The sequence below is a fragment of the Mya arenaria genome, chromosome 11 (assembly GCF_026914265.1).
Source record: "Mya arenaria isolate MELC-2E11 chromosome 11, ASM2691426v1".
Lineage (NCBI taxonomy): Eukaryota > Metazoa > Mollusca > Bivalvia > Myida > Myidae > Mya > Mya arenaria.
The window spans coordinates 24,828,364-24,849,937 of NC_069132.1; the positions used below are offsets into that span (position 1 = coordinate 24,828,364).

At 34.2% G+C, this 21,574-nt stretch overlaps 2 protein-coding genes and 1 pseudogene across 2 annotated transcripts in view; 1 reads left to right on the forward strand and 2 right to left on the reverse strand.

Annotated features, from left to right (window-relative positions):
- Window positions 1-21,574, reverse strand: part of LOC128207564 (lysophospholipase-like protein 1) — a 220,332-nt gene that overhangs the window by 80,258 nt on the left and 118,500 nt on the right. The gene's annotated exons all lie outside the window — the stretch shown is intronic.
- On the reverse strand, window positions 468-14,465 carry LOC128207559 (RPA-related protein RADX-like). The gene is made up of 15 exons (XM_052910566.1): window positions 14,367-14,465; window positions 13,044-13,217; window positions 12,403-12,535; window positions 11,943-12,077; window positions 11,100-11,278; window positions 9,548-9,627; window positions 8,966-9,196; window positions 8,408-8,487; window positions 7,206-7,312; window positions 6,545-6,679; window positions 4,152-4,340; window positions 3,060-3,178; window positions 2,629-2,653; window positions 1,895-2,111; window positions 468-1,560 (listed from the first exon to the last, which is right to left on the reverse strand). Exons 1-15 carry the CDS (start codon window positions 14,463-14,465, stop codon window positions 1,250-1,252), a joined length of 2,214 nt encoding a protein of 737 aa, XP_052766526.1. The 3' UTR covers window positions 468-1,249.
- On the forward strand, window positions 19,855-21,085 carry LOC128208436 (uncharacterized; annotated as a pseudogene).

The window sequence follows — 21,574 nt, forward strand, 5'->3', positions numbered from 1 at the left end:
AGGCTGTGTAAATGTCCCGATCCTAGCCCTCCATAGCTGTACGTTAATCCCCATTGTTGCGACACTTGATCACTTGATCATGAACCTCGTATATAACGGTGAATAGCATACACCCCGCGGTCACATCGAACTTGATCGTATCATAGCTAGTTAAGATCGGTCACAATACATCGATGTTTTGCACCGTAACAAGAGTTCACTCCAGAAAACGTGATCCTTTGTTGTTCTTTTGTTTCACAGTTTTATTAGTATAACTTTTAATTAGCAAACTTTTTACACATTATTGTATATCCATCAGATAGAATGAACCTTTCTGCACATTTCTATATAAATTTAGTTCCAGAGAGTTTATTTTATGCTTAGTAATCCAACATATCTGAGGAGCACAAAAATACACGTCTGCACATTCTGCATTTGTACCTTATTCTCATCAAAGGATGTATATCAAAGTTTGAGGACCTTTTTTGGACAAGGTTTGGTCTTCCGACTATCAGACATACGGACCAACACAACATACATAAACAATTGGTTGCAAACAAAGAAGCAAAACCTGTTAACATCTTTTTTCTATAAACAGTAAATCCATTTTGTTTAAAACCATAATAAATCACGTTTTAACACAATTCAAGACCATTCATCAATGATCTAATGAAGCTAGTAGCTAGACCATTGAGCTTTCCCGGCAAAACATCATTCGACTTCACAGCGACCGAGTCAAAAAGGATGGAGTCAGTCAATGGAAATTGTAGAATTATGTAGATGTTAAATATATTAAAAGCTAACATTCTCATAGCTTGTGTAACTATTTAATTAAACGTTCAGCCAACATGCATATTACTTTTTTCTCTTTGCCCCTCTTATCTCACCTTTTTCCTTAAAAATAACGAGGTACATCATCATCTTGGAGTAGGATTTTGGTCCCAGATATCATATTTTCAAACTTTTTAATCACAATAACTAATTAAACACTCTAATATAGTGTGTGCGATTTTCATGCAACTGTTCAAATACATTTCGTTCTTTGTTTAATGTGCACAATGTATGCTGTCAGTATAAATAAAACAGATTGTACATTTTACAAATACTGTACTTAGCGGTTTAAAAGATAAAATATTAATCAAGCATGCAATATCCAAAATATAATTTTTTACATCAAATTACACCATTCAAGTGGAATATCCGCAAAATAAAATGTCACTCACTGAACACAGTGACATGTCCAAACTTGTTACACACTTATCCTGCCTAACTACAACGGCAATGCCCGATTCACCATAAGTTCTGTATGTTCAGGGTTGCCTTGGTAACAGTCCAAAACTACCAGAAATCTTCTATTAGTGCATTCATTGGCTGATTTCAAAATGTTGTCAAGCAACGCCTCCATTCTATCCTTTACTGGTGACCTTGACCCTTGACATTGGTCTTTGCCTTGAAGAAGGGTCATAAGGTCACACTTTGAGGTCAAGGTCGAAGGAGGTATATAGTGGGACTGCAGAAGGATCTTGGAATTCAGCCCAGACCAGGTGACTGTGAAGTATGCACTGGTAAGGTGTTGAAGGTCTGAAAATACATTAAACCGATGGAGAGATGTACAAGTGAGATAATAACCCTCGACAAACAGATGCACACAGACTTGGATGTAATATTTTCTCTTGTTAAACAAGTAGGTAGCTATAGAACAAGGTAATCTGATTTAAGTGTCATATCAATAACAAAAAATACTACAGACAATTTTTAGAAAGGTTTAGATTTAGAAATAATTACCAGTGGATAACCAGTGAAGATATGTTTAAGCCCAGAATTAGAATCAATGGACTTGTTGGCAAATTAGTATTACGGTAAGTACCGGTACTAAGAGCAGACAATTTCTGATTCAAGGAGCTTGCCTACTTACCCTGCAACTGAGCAGCAGTCTTTGTGTGACTGTTCTTCTGGTCAAGCTTTGTTGCTGGGAAGTCCAGCTGCTGTCTTATCACTGACCACTGTTCAGGCTTGTGTAACATTGGGAAGGAAATGTCCTCTGCTAGTTGTCTTGGGCCTAAAACCTGCCCACTCGACATATTGCTGTATGCGGTCTGGTCGAGGATTACTTCCCGAGCATCAAGTTTGGACTGAAATAGAAACACTTACAATATCAAACTTGAGTGAGGGTAAGTACTTTCGTTGTGTATTTGCAATTTTTTAATTTTTACCTTACTTTTTAGGCTGTAAGCAGCAGGCCTATAGACCTTAGTACAGTAAATGAAGAACAGGTATTTTCAGATCTACTGTTTAACATACATGTTAAAAGAATTTATGCGCCAAGATTACAAAATGGTACATATGGTGTTATGAGGTTTAAAATAGTGCAAATAAAAAGATCACTTAGTTGAAATGCGATCATAAGTATGCAAAGTCAATGTGAATCTGAAAGCTAGTCGAAGAATCTTAAATACATCTTGGTGCGGAACCGTCAGAAATAGGTCATTATAGATGATTTTCATTGCCCTTTAGTGTTGAAAACTGACATTTATTACCTAATAAGGTCAATGTTACTCAATTTCTTTACTTATGTAAATACATACTTTCTATATATGTATTTACTTTTAAAATTCTGTTTAGAAGATTATTGCTAATTTAACCCATTACCTTTTTTGAAGGCGAGACATCTTTTCTGAAAAAAGATCATTAGAATGAGCCGTACTGATAAAACACAAGTATTTGCAACAATTCTACTTCAAAAATAAAGTTTAAAACATGGGCAGAGCCAACACACATTCTTAATTTTAAATTGAAAGGGGGCATTTATCAATAATAATTGGCAACAGGTGTACAAAGTCTAATTTTTAAATTCTTCAGCAGAATTTGTCAGTAATGGTCAATGCTGCCGATGCCTTTGACAACCTTATAACCTTGACTTCTTTTCTTTAAAAATAAGAAAACTTAATTACTTCAACTCCATCAGAAAAAACTACTGCAAAACACCATTGAGAGCATAATAGCCAACTTTGTATTGCTGTGGTCCACAAATCAGCATGAAAACTTACATTATGGTTTTACATGATAACAACACAATTTACCTGCGAGAAGTGTCCAACGTAAGGCTAACATGAACCATTGTAGCCTGCATCACCAGCTGCCTGGCTTCCCGAAAGCTCAGTCCCTTTAATATCCGCTCCCAGTCACTGCTTGGCGTAATCTGCAAACATCCCAACATCATTGAGAGAAAATATTAGACACTTTGAACAGCATCTCATAATAACAGACTTATTAACATGGTGCCAATTTACCTCCCTGATTTGAATATAAGCCATCAAACCAATGAAAACATTCACAATAGCCAATCAGAGCAAGCCGATGATCACAGGGCTTTTTCCCAGTCAAACAAGGGGCACATATTGATAATGAACAAAGTCATTACCGGCTCTAGCAACAATTGTACCAAGAGACATTTTGAACATCTTGAACAATTCTCAAATTAGGGCAAAGGTTAAAGCTTTTGCACAAGAACGCCAACAAATCTTTGACGACCACATCAAGGACAATGCCTCAACTATATTTCATAAAAAAACAGACGAGCTAAAAATCTTGATAAATATGCATCCGGATTCATTGCGTTCTTTTATTATACAAACTTATTAATTACATAGACATAATCAAGTTTTGTTTCACTAGTTCTCTGATAGTAAACTGATACTACAGTACAGTCAAATCATCTTAAACAGGGGAACAGTGGTATATTTGATAATTAGGTAACTAAGTTTAAGATATTTACAATTATTAGGTAACTATATGTAAGTACAAGTTATCATTAATATTATCATCTCATTAGAGAGAGAGTAAGACATAAATGATTGACTAAGTATATACATTTATGTAACAACCTCATGCCTTGATCTTTTTGTCTGCAACTTAGTTGTTCAATGCTGTATGAAAGAGAAGGGATATCCCCTTATAGGGCCTCAACACTTCCAAGTTATGCTCCTGTACATTTGAGCTCATAAGTTTCACTCGCGTCAAACTTTACAAGTTCCTCCCACCTGCATAACTCTGAAGGACCGCTTCAGCTGGTCTATATTGGAACTTGAATGGGAGTGGTGGAAAGTTGAGATACCCGCTACTTGAGTCTCCCTATGTTAGCTTATCAACCACAGTTAGTGTATGATACTAACCTGCCAATCTCTGAAGCACCCCTTCAACTGGTCAATGTTGGATGGTAGTGGAGGGAAGTTGATGTATCCCCCTACTAGGGCCTCTCCAACTGCCTGTCTACATTGATCAGTTATGCCCCATTTCATGACGCTAGATATTCGGGCATCGTTTTTCAGTTGTGTAGATATTGAACCATCCATAACGCTGATCTAAAGATTTTTAAGTCATCATAATCATCAAATAGTATTTTAAATACTTAAGATTCAACTCTTTGTGTTTCAGTTTTTGTATGTAGAATAGATATAGGTTATTGCTTTTGTATGGCATTATGTGCACAAGTTCTTTGGTAGTGGTAAATTGCGTGACATCAGGAGCACAATATTATTACACACCGGATAAAAACATAAATTTCATATATGCTATCCAACCTTTTTATTAAATATGCTTCATACAGATAAAATGAGTTACATTTTTCAGTTAAAAGTGATTATTTTTAAACCCAAAATGTCCTGAAAAATCAACATGCTAAAAACGAAAGTAGTGTTAAATTACAGCAGTTGACAAGCCTGCTAGTATGCAGGAAGTTTTACATGCATGTCATAAATCACATCAAGAGATCTGTTTCAAGGATTTGGGGAATGCCAAAGAACCCCCATTTACCAAACCTTGACTTTTGAAAGTGGCTAAACAATGTCTCTTAAATTAGTTCACCACACCATTCTCACCTTCTATACACCAACATTTTAAGCGTTAAACACCATGATCTATGAAATTAAAAACTGTAACAAATAAAATTAAAAACTGTAACAAATAAAAAAAGTTATTTTCATTTAAAATATAATAACAAGAGTTGTCACAGAGACAGCGCGCTCGACTTTTCCGCCGCTTTTCGGTGTATGGATTGAAAAGTTTTGGCGAAACATGCATGGATCACTGTTAGATTAGATTTCAATGCAATACATGATGTGCTGAGATATTTACATAAATTGAATGGAAAATATTTGAGGTGGTACGCAAACTTTAACGTAAATTCTAATTAAAAAAAGGGGCATAATTTTGTCAAAATGCTTAATAGAGTTACCTCCTCCTGTGTACAGGTTGGGGGTATGATGGTGAACAAGCGTGCAAAGTTTCCAAGCCAGATGTCAATGGACTTTGAAAATATTTGAGGTGGTACGCAAACTTTAACATAAATTCTAAGTAGAAGAAGGGGCATAATTTTGTCAAAATGCTTGATAGAGTTACCTTCTCCTGTGTACAGGTTGGGGGCATGATGGTGAACAAGTGTGCATAGTTTCAAAGCCAGATGCCAATGTACTTTGAAAATATTTGAGGTTATACGCAAACTTTAACGTAAATTCTAAGTAAAAAAAGGGGCATAATTTTGTCAAAATGCTTGATAGAAATACCTCCTCCTGCGTACAGGGTACAAACTCCTACAAAAACTTTAGCATAAAGTGGTTACGCTGACGCCGACGCTCAGGTGACTAGGATAGCTTTCCTTATTCTTCGAATAGTCGAGCTAAAAAATGACTTTAATATCTACTTAGCCACCCCATTTTTACTCAGTTGGCTAATTATTAACTTTTTTTGTTGGCCAACCATTACCATAGCCTTTTTTAGCCTGAGTTGGCCAACCATCAACCATTTTTAGGCTGAGTTGGCCAACCATCAACCTTTCTTAGCCAGAGTTGGCCAACCATCAACCGTTATTAGCCTGAGTAGGCCAATCATTAGCCTTTTTTGCCAGAGTTGGCCAACCATTAGCCTTTTTCCCCAGAGTTGGCCAACCATCAAGCTTTCTTAGCCAGAGTTGACCAACCATTAGCCTTTTTTCCCCAGAGTTGGCCAACCATCAACCTTTTTTAGCCTGAGTTGGCCAATCATAAGCCTTTTTTCCCCAAAGTTGGCCAACCATCAACCTTTTTTAGCCAGAGTTGGCCAATCATCAACCTTTTTTCCCCAGAGTTGGCCAACCATCAACCTTTTTTTGCCAGGTTTGGCCAACCATCAACCTTTTTTAGCCAGAGTTGGCCAATCATTAGCCTTATTTCCCCAGAGTTTTCCAACATCAACCGCTTTAGCCAGAGTATTTGGCCCTACTTCACATATTGGTATTATGTGTACTAAGTTTCAAATGTAAATCTTCAATGTTTTTTTAAATATTCCCTTTTATTAGGTTTTATTCTATTTATAAGACTCCAAACTTCACAAGAACATCAAAACCATGCTTAAACATTGACAACTCTTCCGAAAAACCTGCAAGCCTAAAGCAAAGCTCCTTTTAATGTTAAAAATACTAGATACATGAAATAACATCCAATAAAAGCCTTAGCCCCTATACATCTTTACATGTCATAATCTTCAAAGACCTTGTGGCAATTAACGGATGATATATGTCCTGGTATTATACCTGGGTTTCAGCTGTTGTGGTGAAAAACAAATGCCTCTGAGAATGCGACGATGTAAGACGGTCCATTTTGTTCACCAGTCTCACATGGGTAAATATCTGCCAGCGTCCAGGTACAAAATCACATCCATGCATTCCCTGAAGCAAACAGAAATATGTCAGAAAGGCTAATGTGATCAATAACTAAACTATTGTGGTGTCAGAGTGATGAATTCATTAAATTTTCTCAATTTTTCTAAATGTATTCTTTGTTTTACTATCCTAATTAGAATACAGAGAAAGAAACATTATTGCTGAGGTTTATCTGGGAAAAAATAAAATAATGTATCTTAATTTTTGCTAACATTTTTTCTTAAAGCGCTGTATGCTTGCACATTTTGCGCAAAACATAAGTGTATTCAATACAGCTTTAAAGCACCAACACTATGCATGTTATATTCACTATCTAAAATGATATTTTTTTTATTCATTTTTAAACATTGAAGCATTAAATATACTGGAATTTACCACATATATATGGCCATATAATACCATTGGATAAAATACCCTAAATCACCTTAACAAAAACAAAACATTATCATTGTAGATCGTAAACATCATTAAATATACCAGAAAGAAAATCTATACTTTCAATGAATTGAATTATTTCACTATACAGACTTACCTGCGCAACCCTATACACCTGAACACAGAATGGTTTGTTACAGGAACTGTCACGTATGTGGATCCATCGTCGGATCCAAAATCCACCCGTGTCCACGCCAAACTTGTCTGAAACACAGGTTTCATAACTAGAGCCATCACAGAAGTGATGAAGACACGCCCCCACCTCCCCACCACCCAAATGATTGCATATTTGATAGAGGATTGAATTGTATTTTTCATGCATTCATGTAGTATGAACACTCAGCCTAGATTTTGCAAATCCATGAAGCTTGCTAGCGATTATCAAGAAAATTATTGAGATTGTTTTAATTTGTGATTTACATATGCATGACTCAGGTCTTTCTAGTGAAATGTTGACCATTAAATGCAAATGAAAGCAAATTTAATCGAACAAAATATCAAGTGCAAATGTAAATATACAGCCATAAATCTATAAGTTAAGTTAAAAAACTTGTAGTCAAATAGGCTTTTGTTACTGTGAGGTATGAAATGTAAAATCCATGGTTTTTACATTATGAGAAAGAAGCATAAGGGTGATTACTATGTTTTGGACATCCGAAAATTCAAGTTCATATAATTACTACAAAAATCACACACACTTGTCACATGTTTAAAAATCTTTCATATCAAAACGTATCGGCATCACACCTTCATAAGTAGATAAATAAACAATCATAGAAAGGATGTGACAACATCATACATATTATAATGACGGCACATTGTTCAGTGACAAAACCTTAGACATTGTTAGGAAGGGAAATACGATAAAGACACATACACAGGTCTCATCCTAGGGTCAAAATTAAGGGGAGAAGTGACTTCTCCCTCAGCTGAATTTAGGGAGAACTCAGAGAAGTGTGTGTAAACAAGGCACATACACAGGTCTCATCCTAGGGTCAAAATTAAGGGGAGAAGTGACTTCTCCCTTAGCTCAATTTAGGGAGAACTCAGAGAAGTGTGTGTAAACAAGGCACATTAGTTAAAAGCCATATCAAACAGCTCCATTTTAAGGTCAAACTTATTATCGAGTCTACAACAAAACATGAAATACACTTCAATGTATATATAAAATAGATTTGAAAGGTGTTCTTGCAAATAAAAATAAGCATTGTCTTACATGAGAATTTGAAAATTTTCTTTCAAAATAAATCTCATTTAATACTCGTGGATAATCAATTTGAAAAGGGCTGAGATCAATACTTGCTATGTGTTCCCTCTCATATCTGCCAACGTACGTCACAACACCAGCAATATCGCACATGAAGTTGTCCGGTAGACTCCTAAAACAGGAAATATGTAAATTTACTAGCAAAGATTTATTAAAAATAATTCCCACTACTTAAGAAGTAGTTCCTATCATAAAACACAATTAGGGTTTTAGCTTAAGCATTATGGAATGGTGCTGCACCCTGTCCTTTTCTGGTAACAAGCTTCAGCCCTCATGTACAATGTAGGCTAGCAATTGGACACCCTTCTGCCTTGCAGAAATATACAAAGATCTTAAAAAATTCCAGAATTAGCAGTTTTAAAATGACCTAATTCTGAAAATTGTCACATGTAAAAATGATGTATCATTATTGATGTGTTCAATAATCTTAGTTAACAAAATGTAAACATGGAATGACTTATATTTGACAAATTTTCTGTAGTATTCATTCACCAGTCCTCATTTTTTTCTCTGTAGGCTTCAAAAATGTATAACAAAGTAAAACTAGAATTAATGACTTGAACTGATCTTTGAATCTATTTCATACTTACGAAGCTTGCCTCCTGGACACAAAGTTATACTGTAGGGAAGGTAGCTCTATGTTGTCCGGTAGCGATGCCTCATCAATGACCTTGACCTCAGATTCTGGGTGATGACTGTTCAGGTTAATGTCAATGTCGTAAAACTGGGTGTCACGCAGACAGGGTCGAAACCGGGGTAACACTGTAAAACTTTTCTTACATGTGAACTTCTTAAGGAGTAGAACAGTACCTTCTTTTACACTGAAAGCAATATAAATAGTTTAAGTTTCAGTCTAGATTACTCAGTACCAAACAATATGTGTAAAGAGGAAGATATTATATTTAGGAATTTACCAGTTAAACATTTGCTTCTGTAGGAAGGTGACATAGTATAAATGTGTTCCCCCGGGGGTTATATGTTTAAATGGAATAGCCCTTACCTAAAATAAACCATTTAACATTATCATGAGAAAATAATATTTAGGACTCACTGTAACAATCATTTACGGTTTTTGACAATCCTCTCAAATTATGAACATGTCACGGGCATCAACCTTTCTTTGCGAACATGTAAAGTTCAAAGAACTGCAAATTTCAATGCCTCATTGTTACCTGTAGTAGAAGTTCGGACACATGGAGTTCCATAACACAGATGTACACGCCCCTGTCTTGTCTGCTATCAACAAATGGGCCTGAAAGAGTTTAATAAAATGTAGAACATTGTGTTGGGAGTGAACGTGGGACATCAGAAGTTACATGTATGTAGATGGCCCAAAATAGAATGGCATTGAACTAAAACAACTTACAAACACAAGGTGTAAATAAAAGGGTGAAAAATATAAAGGGTAATAAGACATGAGCTTTAATTTGGCAAATGATATAAACCAGGATAAAGATTGTCATTAATCTTGATCAAGCTTTACCAGTACTTTTAAGCAATAGCACGCTCAAACAAGACACAACTTGTTCAATCATAACAATAACAATAGTTTTTGTGTAAACTGTGTTTCAACACAAATAATGTAGATAATTTATCGCACTGATTCTGACCTTACCTTTATGGCTGCTCCCAAACACTCTCAAATAGCGTAAGAGTTTATGACTACAATATCATATTGAAAAGGAGCCCAGGCCCCTAAGAATTGTGATAAATTTAAAGTTCTAAAAACTGCCCAAGATTGCAAAATATAAATTTCAAACACAGAAACTGCTAGACATGTAACAGGTTTATGTTGTTTCAATACTAAAGTTCCATACTAAAGCTCCAGGCCCAAATATCATTTTTTTTATTATTTTTTTGTCTTGGAATGAGCCAATTTATGCGAAAATGATTGGAAACTAGTCACATAAGACTGTTGACAAAAAATTAGATCGCAGGTTTTTTATTTAGGTTCTTAATGCATTTTTCTTAAACCATTTGTAACACTTTAAGCCATAAAACATTATTTTTTTAACGGAAATATGAGTATTTGTGATCTGATATTTTGTCAGCAGTCTTTTATCACTGGTTTGCAGATATTTACGCAAAAATTTGCTCATTCCAAGACAAAAAGAACTTGTAAAAACGGTATATCTGTGAGAGTGCAGCTTTAAAGTAGCATTATTTGTCCGACAATTTCTTCTAGAACAAAATGTTTTCCATTAAATAGTTAATTTTTCATGTCGTGAAATGTACATTTATATACTAAATACAAAACTTAAGGGCAAATGTGGCTGGGGAAGGCCATCATATTAATGGTTACAAAATTTATGTTTGATTAAGTTCGGAGAAGCAATTTTTTTCTGGAGTAAAACATACATCCTTTGCAACATGTTTTGGGGTAAAAAGGAGTTGACTAAATTTTACGAAAGAACATTTTATCAGATTTTTTATCAAAAAGTACTTGCATTTTTTCCGGAAAAGTCTGTCGACAACATACATGTACCTGGTAAATATGTTTCTGTGTCAAAATTCCCCAGATTCCCAATTCAAAAAGTCTTGTGGGTTTTTTATGATATCTTTTCAATTAAAAAACAAGATATTAAATTTTATTAAATTTATTTCCTGGTTTCAAAAATGCAAATATATTTCTGAAAAAGCTACAATCACCACAAAGTCATAAGGCATTGTTGATTGGGTAGTGTTGACTATTTTTCCATTATAGCATATCCTTTTATCAAGTACCTGGAATGGCCACTTGTCATTTTTTCCAGACTTGGCATAATGGAGCATCCTTGACTTTAGTAACACCCTGACTAACAAAGTTGGGTTGGTCACTCTTGTAGAAGACCAACTCTTGGGTAAGTCTTTAATGCAGTAGATTTCCTCTGGTTTTGTGCTGCCTAGATCGCTTGCATCAGGGACTGTACATTACAAAACATTTCTAAAAATCAAATTAGCCAATGGTAAGTGATGCAAACATGTCTTAATTTGCAGTATTACCTTGACTTTCAAAACATGTCTTTCAACTTTTAATACCAATGCATTATAATAGCTACCAGTAACTGACTATGAAAAGAATATGTAATAGAGAACAGCTCAAGCACAAAAACACACAAGCTCCAAATGAATATCATGGGTCAACTGTTTTATCGAGAGGCAAAACACAACTACAAGGCATATAAGTAATGCTATTTCTTACATACACAGAGTACATTGTCACCATAAAATGCATATTTGAAGGATTTCCAAGTTACTCCTAAGTAATTACCTTCAAATCATGGCCAAAATGTTTGAAATCACTACAAATATAAATGAACCTTTGGGTGTAAGAAAATAAAATTCACAAATCATTTTTGAAAATAAGTATGTGTGTCCGAATGAGAATTGTCTTAACTTTTAGGTGTGCTTTTTGGGGGTCAGTAGATAGGAGGTGCCTGTTTGACGTGCGGCCTGACCAATTGAGATCTCAAATTTTTAGAAGCCCTGCTCCTAACAATAAGCCAAGTGCTTTAAATAACACAAAAGCAATGGAAAAAATATTAATTTATTAAAAAGCCCATATAGGTAGGCTTAAAATGTACATACTACTGGTTTTCCAGAGATCTCCATACATCTCTGTAGTTGACCACACATTGATGTAGTATCCCCTTGAGGAGGTGAGTGGAACATCTAGCTGCTCAGAGGCACTGCAATCATCTGCCCATTTTAAATCAGTCAGGGCTGAAATATAATAACCAGAACTGGTTGAGAGGCTCATGATTCGTCATATTAGTTCAGTCAGAGCTGAACTATTACAACCAGAACTAGTTGAGAGCCATATAACTGATAATTTAGTTCAGTCAGTTATCAAATGATATAACAAAAACTAGTTGAGAGCCAGCTGAGTTTGGCATTGTTTGACAAATCACTATTAAGTAAACATGTTTATCATACCTGTTTGGCCAAGTTTTTTTTCAAACTGCATATCTCAGAAATGCTAAACTCTACACTTTCCCAAAATAATAAAAATTAATGAAAAATCTTCCCCATGGAGGCAAATTAATACCACTTTGATCCTGCAGCCCCTCATATCCTGTTATGTCCACGCTATTGACAATGATCACACAGCCGCTGGATAGATCTGTCTCATCATAATGCACTCTCGCTTCTGTCACCTTTACCAGATGTCCAGCTTGAAGCTGCCAAATATGAGGATAAGATAATCAATGTCAATAAAATTGAATGAAAACTTGTTTTTTCTTGAAAGAAAAATATGCTGTGCATTACATATTTATTGAGTAAGATAATGTGCACTAAGATATATGTAATTTATTCAAATTAACATTTTTCTTAATAATTATTTGCATATTGTTACGAAAGTCAACAGTTTTTCTTTATTTACATACATGTATTTACACAGAGGGTTTATTATGAATATATACAGTATTGAAGTTGAGGCTGTAATTAACAAAACACTGCACTCCCCAAAATGTGTTAATAACATTGTATAATTGCATGAAACAAATGCCCATTCACATATAATTATATATATATATATATATATATATATATATATATATATATATATATATATATATATATATATATATATATATATATATATGTAGCAATTTGATTTTTCTGCAAAGATTTGTAAGGACACATGCTTTACATATTTATTCAAGTAAGACCTTCTAGCATTACTACCTGACATGTTTGCACTAGATTGTTCAATTCAGGCACCAGAACAGCCTTGACTTTGTGTTCATCATCAGCCAAAGTGATCTCTATCACATCAAAAACATCACTTTGCGCTGTGCCAGCAATGCCTATCTGTGTTCGATGTTTAGGATCACTGGGGTATCGATGTATGGCAAGTACCTGAAGGAGCGAAAAAACAACAACGATAACATAAGTGATAACAATTACATAAGTGTTAAGTGATTTATGAGTATTTCAATTCTTGCTTTTTGTCAGTCAAAAACTACATTTAACAGTCTGAAAATATACATTCAAACTGGCCTGTCATTCAAACAGGTATTTATACAGCAACATTCACCTATTTAAAAAAAAGTTAATGTCCAAAAAAGCTGCATTCATTCCTTTTTGAGCCTGCCTGACTCTCCCCTTGGAGCAGTACTGAAGGAAATGACTGACCAGTTTCAAGTAGTCAGTAGGTATTAAGTGCAGGGCTTTTCTTTGTAACTGACCAGTAAACTGGCCGTTCTTGTTAAAAAACTTTCTTTTTTGCAGACTGTTTGATGAAAAAAGAGTAAGAAGAAAGAAGATGTGGACCAAGTTTGTTCCATTACACTATGTGTTTAACTGCGTAATTAAAATCATATATATATAAAATATAAGTTTCAGGTTTTTCAACCATTCAATAAGAACTGGCCTAGTGAGTTGTCCACCAAAATGGCGGTCAAGAAGTCTTTTGACGATTTTAATAGAATGGCAGACTCAAGACACATAAGAAATGTTAAAATAATAAAAGAGTATCCCTGATCACTCATTATTGTAGCTAGCCCAGGCAACACAGTCAATAGAATGTGTGCGGTCGGTGGAATTACCGAAATCCTGGTAAATACCGAAATTCGGGATTTCGGTAATTCCACCGACACGAATGTGTGTGAGACGTGTGAGTTGAGGATTAATACCCTGCACTGGTTGAATTTTCTCTAACGGGTTTATTTTGTATTAAACGACAACAAATACAAACAAGAGCACCGCGGAGTGGGTGCCAACGCTCGTCTGAGTTATGAGGTAAGGTTAAAGTTTTTGGACGACGACGACGACGCAGACGCAGACGACGCCGACGACGCCAAGGCTATCACAATAACTCGACTTTTTTTCTTCGAAAAACAGACGAGCTAAAAATAAGTGTATGTCTTACTCTACTCTAGTTCTACCATGGTGCGAATCAAAATGATTACGAATACATGTTTTTTTTTATAAATTTATAACCGATTTTTTTACCAGTCAGTGATTGGATGACTTAATTTCAGAGCTGATAAATAATTTAATACAAACTTTAAAGGGACCAGATGATAACCCAGTATTTTTCAATGTCGCCTCACGAATACACTTTCTAAGTCTTTTGATATTCTGACAGTTCATAATCTCCGCCATGATTGCCTTTTTGATGTGCAGATGATCTAATCGATTAAACCGGTTTGAAATTATGTTTGTTATGCCGAAATCAATGCTGCTGTCTGCGGTGTTGTTAGATGCGGTTTCGTAAGCAACGGTACTGACGTCCATGGTTGTGGACTTGGCGATTGGCACTATTGAATGATCATGGAAGTCTGGTATCTGTTAACAATATAAATGCATATTTCGTTCTACTGATTGAACATCTTTACAACACAAGCCATGTATACATTAAATCCCATTGAAGTACAAATGGATAAATATATTTTTGTCGATGTCGTCGGCAGTGGTACCCTCGGCTTTTACCTCAGTGACCCGAAATAGCTTTTCATGCAGTTATGGTTATTGTTTAAGTATATTATTCCTGCATGGAGGCTCCATTGTCTATGGTGCCGACAGCGGTACATTCGGCTGTTACCTCAGCGTTGTTTAATGCATGTACTATTGTTTGTGTAATCCATGTATTATTATTTAAAATACATACTGAACTCTAATAAAAAATAAATACTGACTTCAGTATAGATCATGTGAATCATGCAATTTGGGCGTACCTGTCCCTTGACTTTTACAAGTTGCGGCATCAATATTGAAGTGACATTCTGTTTCTGACAAGTGGCAATACATAAGTGTTTATTACCCTGCAATTAAAGTAACACTGCACTTAATGTAATGGCTTGTAAAATTGCTGGATCTGTGGTAAATAATACAATATCATCACCGAATAAAATTATATACATTGATAAAAGTTCTAAATCCTTAGGAGACTTGGTTTGGGGCTTTCTTATACGCCCAACTTTATGGGACTTTTACCTATTACTTACATTATTATGTAATCATACAAGTTATGCGAACTGGATTGGAAATGCACCAGTCCTTTTCAAAATAGTATAAAATGTGTTTTCTGTCCTATAAATAAACTTGGGATGTGAGAGCACAAATATAAAAATAAAAGAGGAGAAAGTGGTTCTCTAATTAACTTAATCCATAACGCATCTCTATTTACCGTATCAAATGCAAGCAAGTAAAGTAAGTAAGTTGTTTCTCATTGTGACATGTGCATAACACAATTGATATTCACAATGCAAATAAGAATGATGCTAACATCCGGCACATCGGGCCTATAAGTCACCTTAGTGTAAACATTTCGCAAGCATTGGTACATATATTAACATATATAATTATTTAAGTCGCAGACTGTTTCTCTTTAGCATAGGGTTCTTAGTACAGGTTGTTTTGATATCTTTAGCATAGGGTTCTTAGTACAGGTTGTTTTGATATGTGTGTATTATTAATGATAAAAGTAATGATAATTCATAGAATGCCAACATTTAGCAGCGTGTTTATCTAACTTCCTTCTATTTAATAAGGATATATGGTCGTTTATACAATGTTGATACATATAAATGTTAAAAACAAAATTAAATGGCACAATGCATAATGAAACAAGACTAAATGCTATGCATATAGTGTACTTCTTCTTAGAGCATAAGTATTCACAGTGAATAATTATATTGATTTGAAAATGTCTCTAAATCACACTGAATATCAGAAAAGGGATCTTCATTTGAATACACTATGTACAATGTATACAACACCACATATAATATCCGAATCAGTCTTTACCAGGTCCTTTCTGATAAAAAACCAAAGTACTAATTTACAATCAGTATTTGACACCGTAATAAATTTGGCGATATCCTTTTTGACAATAAATTGTGCAATTTCACCTGATTTGCGTGAATTAATGACAATCTCTTTTCTATGGTTGGTAAATAAATCATAACCATTGATCTCTCCAAAATCTATGTTATCAATATGAGTTTCTTGTAATCCGATGATATCATGCTGATTTAAAAGATAACGATTTCGGGACAATTAAGTTTTGATTTTAAACCACATACATTGAGACACAAAAACTGCAACTTTCTTGTCTTCATAATATTTGCTACCCTGTTTGTATTTCTTATTTTTTCTTCATTTAAAAAATCTTACGATACATTAAGTCATTAACACATTTCGTTTTTACTGATTACGTTTTAGGCAAATTTGCTTTCATTTCAATAAGACATTAGTATGCATGTATATATCGGCTTAATCGTGATATTATATTGATAAACATATAAATAGTCCCTCTTTGGGTTATTATTTCATCTTTCAAAAGGGAATCCATTTTCTAAAAGATCTAAGTTCGATTGATGTACATCAAATCGTCAACCTAACAATTTTCACAATGAATGGGATCAGACTCGTATGACATATGGTTGTGAGATCTAGGGTTATGGTGACCTGTCGCTTATTGAAACGATACACACAAATATCCTAAAATATATTCTCGGAGTTTAAATGAGCACGTCTCATGCTATGTTATATGGTGATCTTGGTCGCTATCCATTTTCGATTGTAATTAAAGATGCACTATTACTCCCAAATAAGTTTTAACACAATTGTTTTAATATACCATAAAGGATAAACGGATGTCGAAAACAATGGTTCTTATGAAGGATACCGAGTTTAATTTCAAAGAAATGTGCAGAAAACACGGTATTGCTGCCTTATGAGACCGTAGTAGATCGCAGTAAATCTTTTATCATTCACCAATCATTTAATATTTTTGCGTTTTCAGCTATTAGATACACGGTTATAATATTGTTAATAGTAATTAATATTTTCCATAAATACATTATTAAGTAAGTAGTTGAGGGTGTATCACTCAAATGTATGTTTGTTTTACATGTATATGTATTGATTTTCAATAAGAGTGTCACTTTAAGAAACGTATAGTTGGATTTTGTCATAATTTAGTTACATCAACCGAAGGAAAACTCAATCATAAGATTGCAATGTGAATGTGAATTTGAAAGCCAGCCGAATAATCTTAAACAATATGCAATTGGAATAGATAATTTAATATTATAATATAACATATATAAATATAAATAAAAACGTAGAAAATAGAAGTGTGTTGACTTAAGGTGCTGTCTTTCTTTACGTACTACAGATATAAAAAGGTGCTCATCCAATATTGGGTTTTACTTAATTTACTGAACTGAATTGTAAAAAAGTAAAATCACTCTTGTCGCGCATGCAGCCTTTTAACGCTTTCCTTTTGGTTTTGTTGGGTTATAACGCCCTGTCGACAGCACTAGTCATTTAAAGGCGTTGTCATTTCATATAAAGTTGATTATACACATGGCAAACATTATAGCAATGCGGGTTAAAAATCAACAGTGACTTTTTGCGATCACGCAAATCGAACATTCCGTTTCTGCAATATGTATACCGTACATCGCGGTTAAACCAGTATCGTGTCGATCATCTTGTTGTTGTTCACAGAGAGGATGATCAAGTCAAATGTTTTAACCAAGAAATAAAGAAAATGCAATTTTGGGTCGTTGTTTTGTTGGAATCCAACGAATAATGGAGAGTAATTGCCAGTAAAGGACATTTTGGTTTTTCTCTCGTATTTAATGCTGATATGTGACCATGCAACGAGTTAATTGCCTGTAATACCGCTTTCAAAATCTGGTCAGCGCCAATTGTCTCCTTTAATTGATTGACATCTTGTACAATAATACATCTAATGACTGTCCTTTTATTCCGGTAACCTGCCCAATTGTTTTAATTCCCTTTTATTTGGAGGAATTATATTGTTTAAATACAAAATAACTAGTCCCAAGTTGTATAATAATTTTTAAGAGAGGGATGTTAGGTTGATGACCCTGAATGCAGCCTTGCTGATGACAACCCTATCCTTCGGTCTTTGTCTTTGTGTGACTAAGACAATCATGCAGTTGACCTGTCAGTGTTAAAAAAATGAAAAAAAATCCGAATGCATACTTAGTACATTACTTACTGAAGGCGTTCTGCATTATTTTCCACATTTGTTCTGAATTCAACATTAATATAGCTTGCATTCCATCATAACAAAAACATTAATGTCGCTTGCATTCCATCATAACCAAGTGCATTTCTATTCAGAAAAGGCTGCTTCTTGTCAAATCTTTTACATCTCATATTTTGCTTAACCTTATTGTTTAAGTACTGCTCTGTAAAGAAGCCTTTATAAGTACGTACTTGTAACTGATGCATTACAAAAAAATATACGTTTTAATTACCAACGTTTAATTAATTACTCTTTATATTGTACATCTTGTCTTACAATTAGTCTGCCATAAGCATACAAAACAATGAAACATAAACTAATAATAACGTCATTAAACATCAATTATCAATTTGAATGTCATGGTTAGTACTTTCATCAGTTTTAAATCTAATCATTACTGTTTGTGTCTTCACATCGAAAGGATGCTGCGAATTGCTTTTCTGCTTGTAGTTTGCGCTGTGCTTTTAAACGCTCAAGGTAAGTGACGGTAGAAAAGTTGCTAAACAGTGACGACGTTTATATGTACTTCAATGTGTGTCTACAGATACATGCAAACATTGCTGTTTAGTTTGCGAAGTTTAACCTAATATTTATATGGAAAAAACTACAGAAAAGACTACTTGGATGCTGGCTAATAATCGCATAATTCACTTTTCTCGTGCTATCGCACATGTCATTCTAAACGTGTTAAACGTGTAACATACACGCGCGCGTACCCGTACACGCAAAAAATGCTAAGCCACACGGGATATAACTAACGACTACCTGCAACTAAACAGCCTGTATTATCAGAAAGGCTTGTACTAAATTAAATAACGGTAAATCAGGTGGCCCTGACTGTTTTATTAATGAATTTTTCAAGTATGGATCAAACAATGATGCATTTAGTACAGCTTTATGTAAATTGTTTAACAAATTATTTGACATTAGTTATTTCCCTGAGAAGTGGTCTGAAGGGTACATTGTGCCTTTACATAAAAAAGGAGATGTTAATGTTGCAAGTAATTATAGAGGTATTACATTATTGAGTACACTGGGAAAGTTATTTACTAAAGTTTTGAATGATAGACTTACTGATTGGGCTGAAAATTATCAAGTGTATATTGAGGCTCAGGCTGGCTTTAGGCAAAATATGGGAACTATTGATAATGTTTTTGTTCTACATGGCATTATAAACTATTTCACAAATACAAATAAGAAGTTATTTACTGCATTTGTGGACTTTACCAAGGCATTCGATTATGTTGTACGGGATATTATATGGTGTAAACTTATTAAACTTGGGGTAAGAGGTAAAATGTTAGATATTATACGTTCAATGATCAGGAATGTTAAGTCTAGAGTAAAATATGACAATGTTTTAAGTGATAGTTTTACATGTTTGTTAGGTGTTCGTCAAGGAGAATCCTTATCTCCATTTTTATTTTCAATGTATCTTAATGATATAGAAGAGTATTTCATGACTAATAACCATCAGGGTATAGATTTAGATGTGTTTAAACTATTTATATTATTGTATGCTGATGATATTGTTTTGTTGTCAGAATCAGAGGCTGGTTTACAAGAAGGTCTTTTATTACTAGAGAGATATTGTGATAGATGGAAGTTAAGTGTTAACTCACAAAAGACAAAGGTCATGATATTTAGGAAAGGCGGTAGATTAAGGAGGAATTTAAATTTTTTGTATAAAGGCCAGGAATTAGAAATTGTTGACAAGTTTACATATCTTGGAATTGTATTTACACCAGGGGGTTCCTTTACTAGTACTTTTGAAACATTGTCAGGACAGGCTATGAAGGGTATATATAAACTTAGACAGTGCTTATCCAAATTTCCGACGTTGTCTGTGAAGCATAGATTAGATATTTTTGATAAACTTATATATCCAGTTTTAAGTTACGGCTCTGAAGTGTGGGGTCTTTTTAATAGTCAGCAAATAGAAAGAGTACATATAATATTTATAAAGAAATATTAGGAGTTAGAAAACAAACTCAAAATAATTTTGTTTATGGTGAACTAGGTAGGACTTCATTGTTTAGTAAACGTTCTGTAAATGTGATTAGATATTGGCTTAAAATAGTAAATATGCAAACCATAAAATATGTCAGAATTGTATATGATAAAATGTATTTAGAAGTAGATATAAATCCAAATAATAGATCATGGATATACATGTTAAGAGAATTATTACAGAGCCTTGGATTCAATGATGTATGGTTAAACCAAGGAGTTGGGGATATATCTTATTTTTAAATGTTTTTAAGCAAAGAGTTACTGATACAGAGTTGGAGCTCAGAATTAACAGAGTCTACCAGAGCTAGAACCTATGTACTTTTTTGCAGATTTCAACATAACAACATATTTAAAGGATGTTAACATTGATAAGTATAGAATTGAATTGTCAAGATTAAGGATGTCTGCACACAGATTACAGATAGAGGCTGGTAGATGGTATAAACCAGCTGCTATACCTTATTCGGAAAGAAAATGTCATTTATGTGATTCACTGGAAGATGAATATCATTTTGTTCTTGAATGTAAATTGTATACTGATATAAGAAAAGCTTACATAGATAAATATTATTTTGCAAGACCTAATATGCTTAAATTTATAGAATTATTCACCTCTCAAAATACTAACGTAAATAGAAAATGTTCTATGTTTGTTTTCAAAGCTTTCGAATTGAGAAATGCCTACTATAGTTATTACGGATAATATTTGGTTATTCCTCTCGCTGTGTTTATGTTGTTGTATGGAACTGTATTGTTAAACCAATTTGTAACTGTATGATTGGAAGATTGAGTGACCATTGACTATGTTAAAAACATTAACGTATTTTATTGATTGTGTACGCATGGGCGTATTGCCTATTGTATTCTGAAATAAACTCTAAACTCTATTATAAATGGCGACTGGTTGCCGATTGGTTAAGTTCCCGAGTGGTGTACAAACATTGACCGATCATCGAGCATTACTTAAGACCGATGGCCTGGCGTTCTTGGCGAATGATGGCATTTGGTCGACAACTTTTCGTCGATTTTTCGTCGATAAACATAACAATTTGCTTATTGGCGATGTGAGTAAAGCACTAGGTAATCTTAACGACGTTCTTGTCTTCGGGCGTGAGCATTTCAGACTGCTGCAAGGACTCTTTTTTGTATTTCTTTTGTTTTTTCAATTTTATTTTCTCAAATATACATGTAC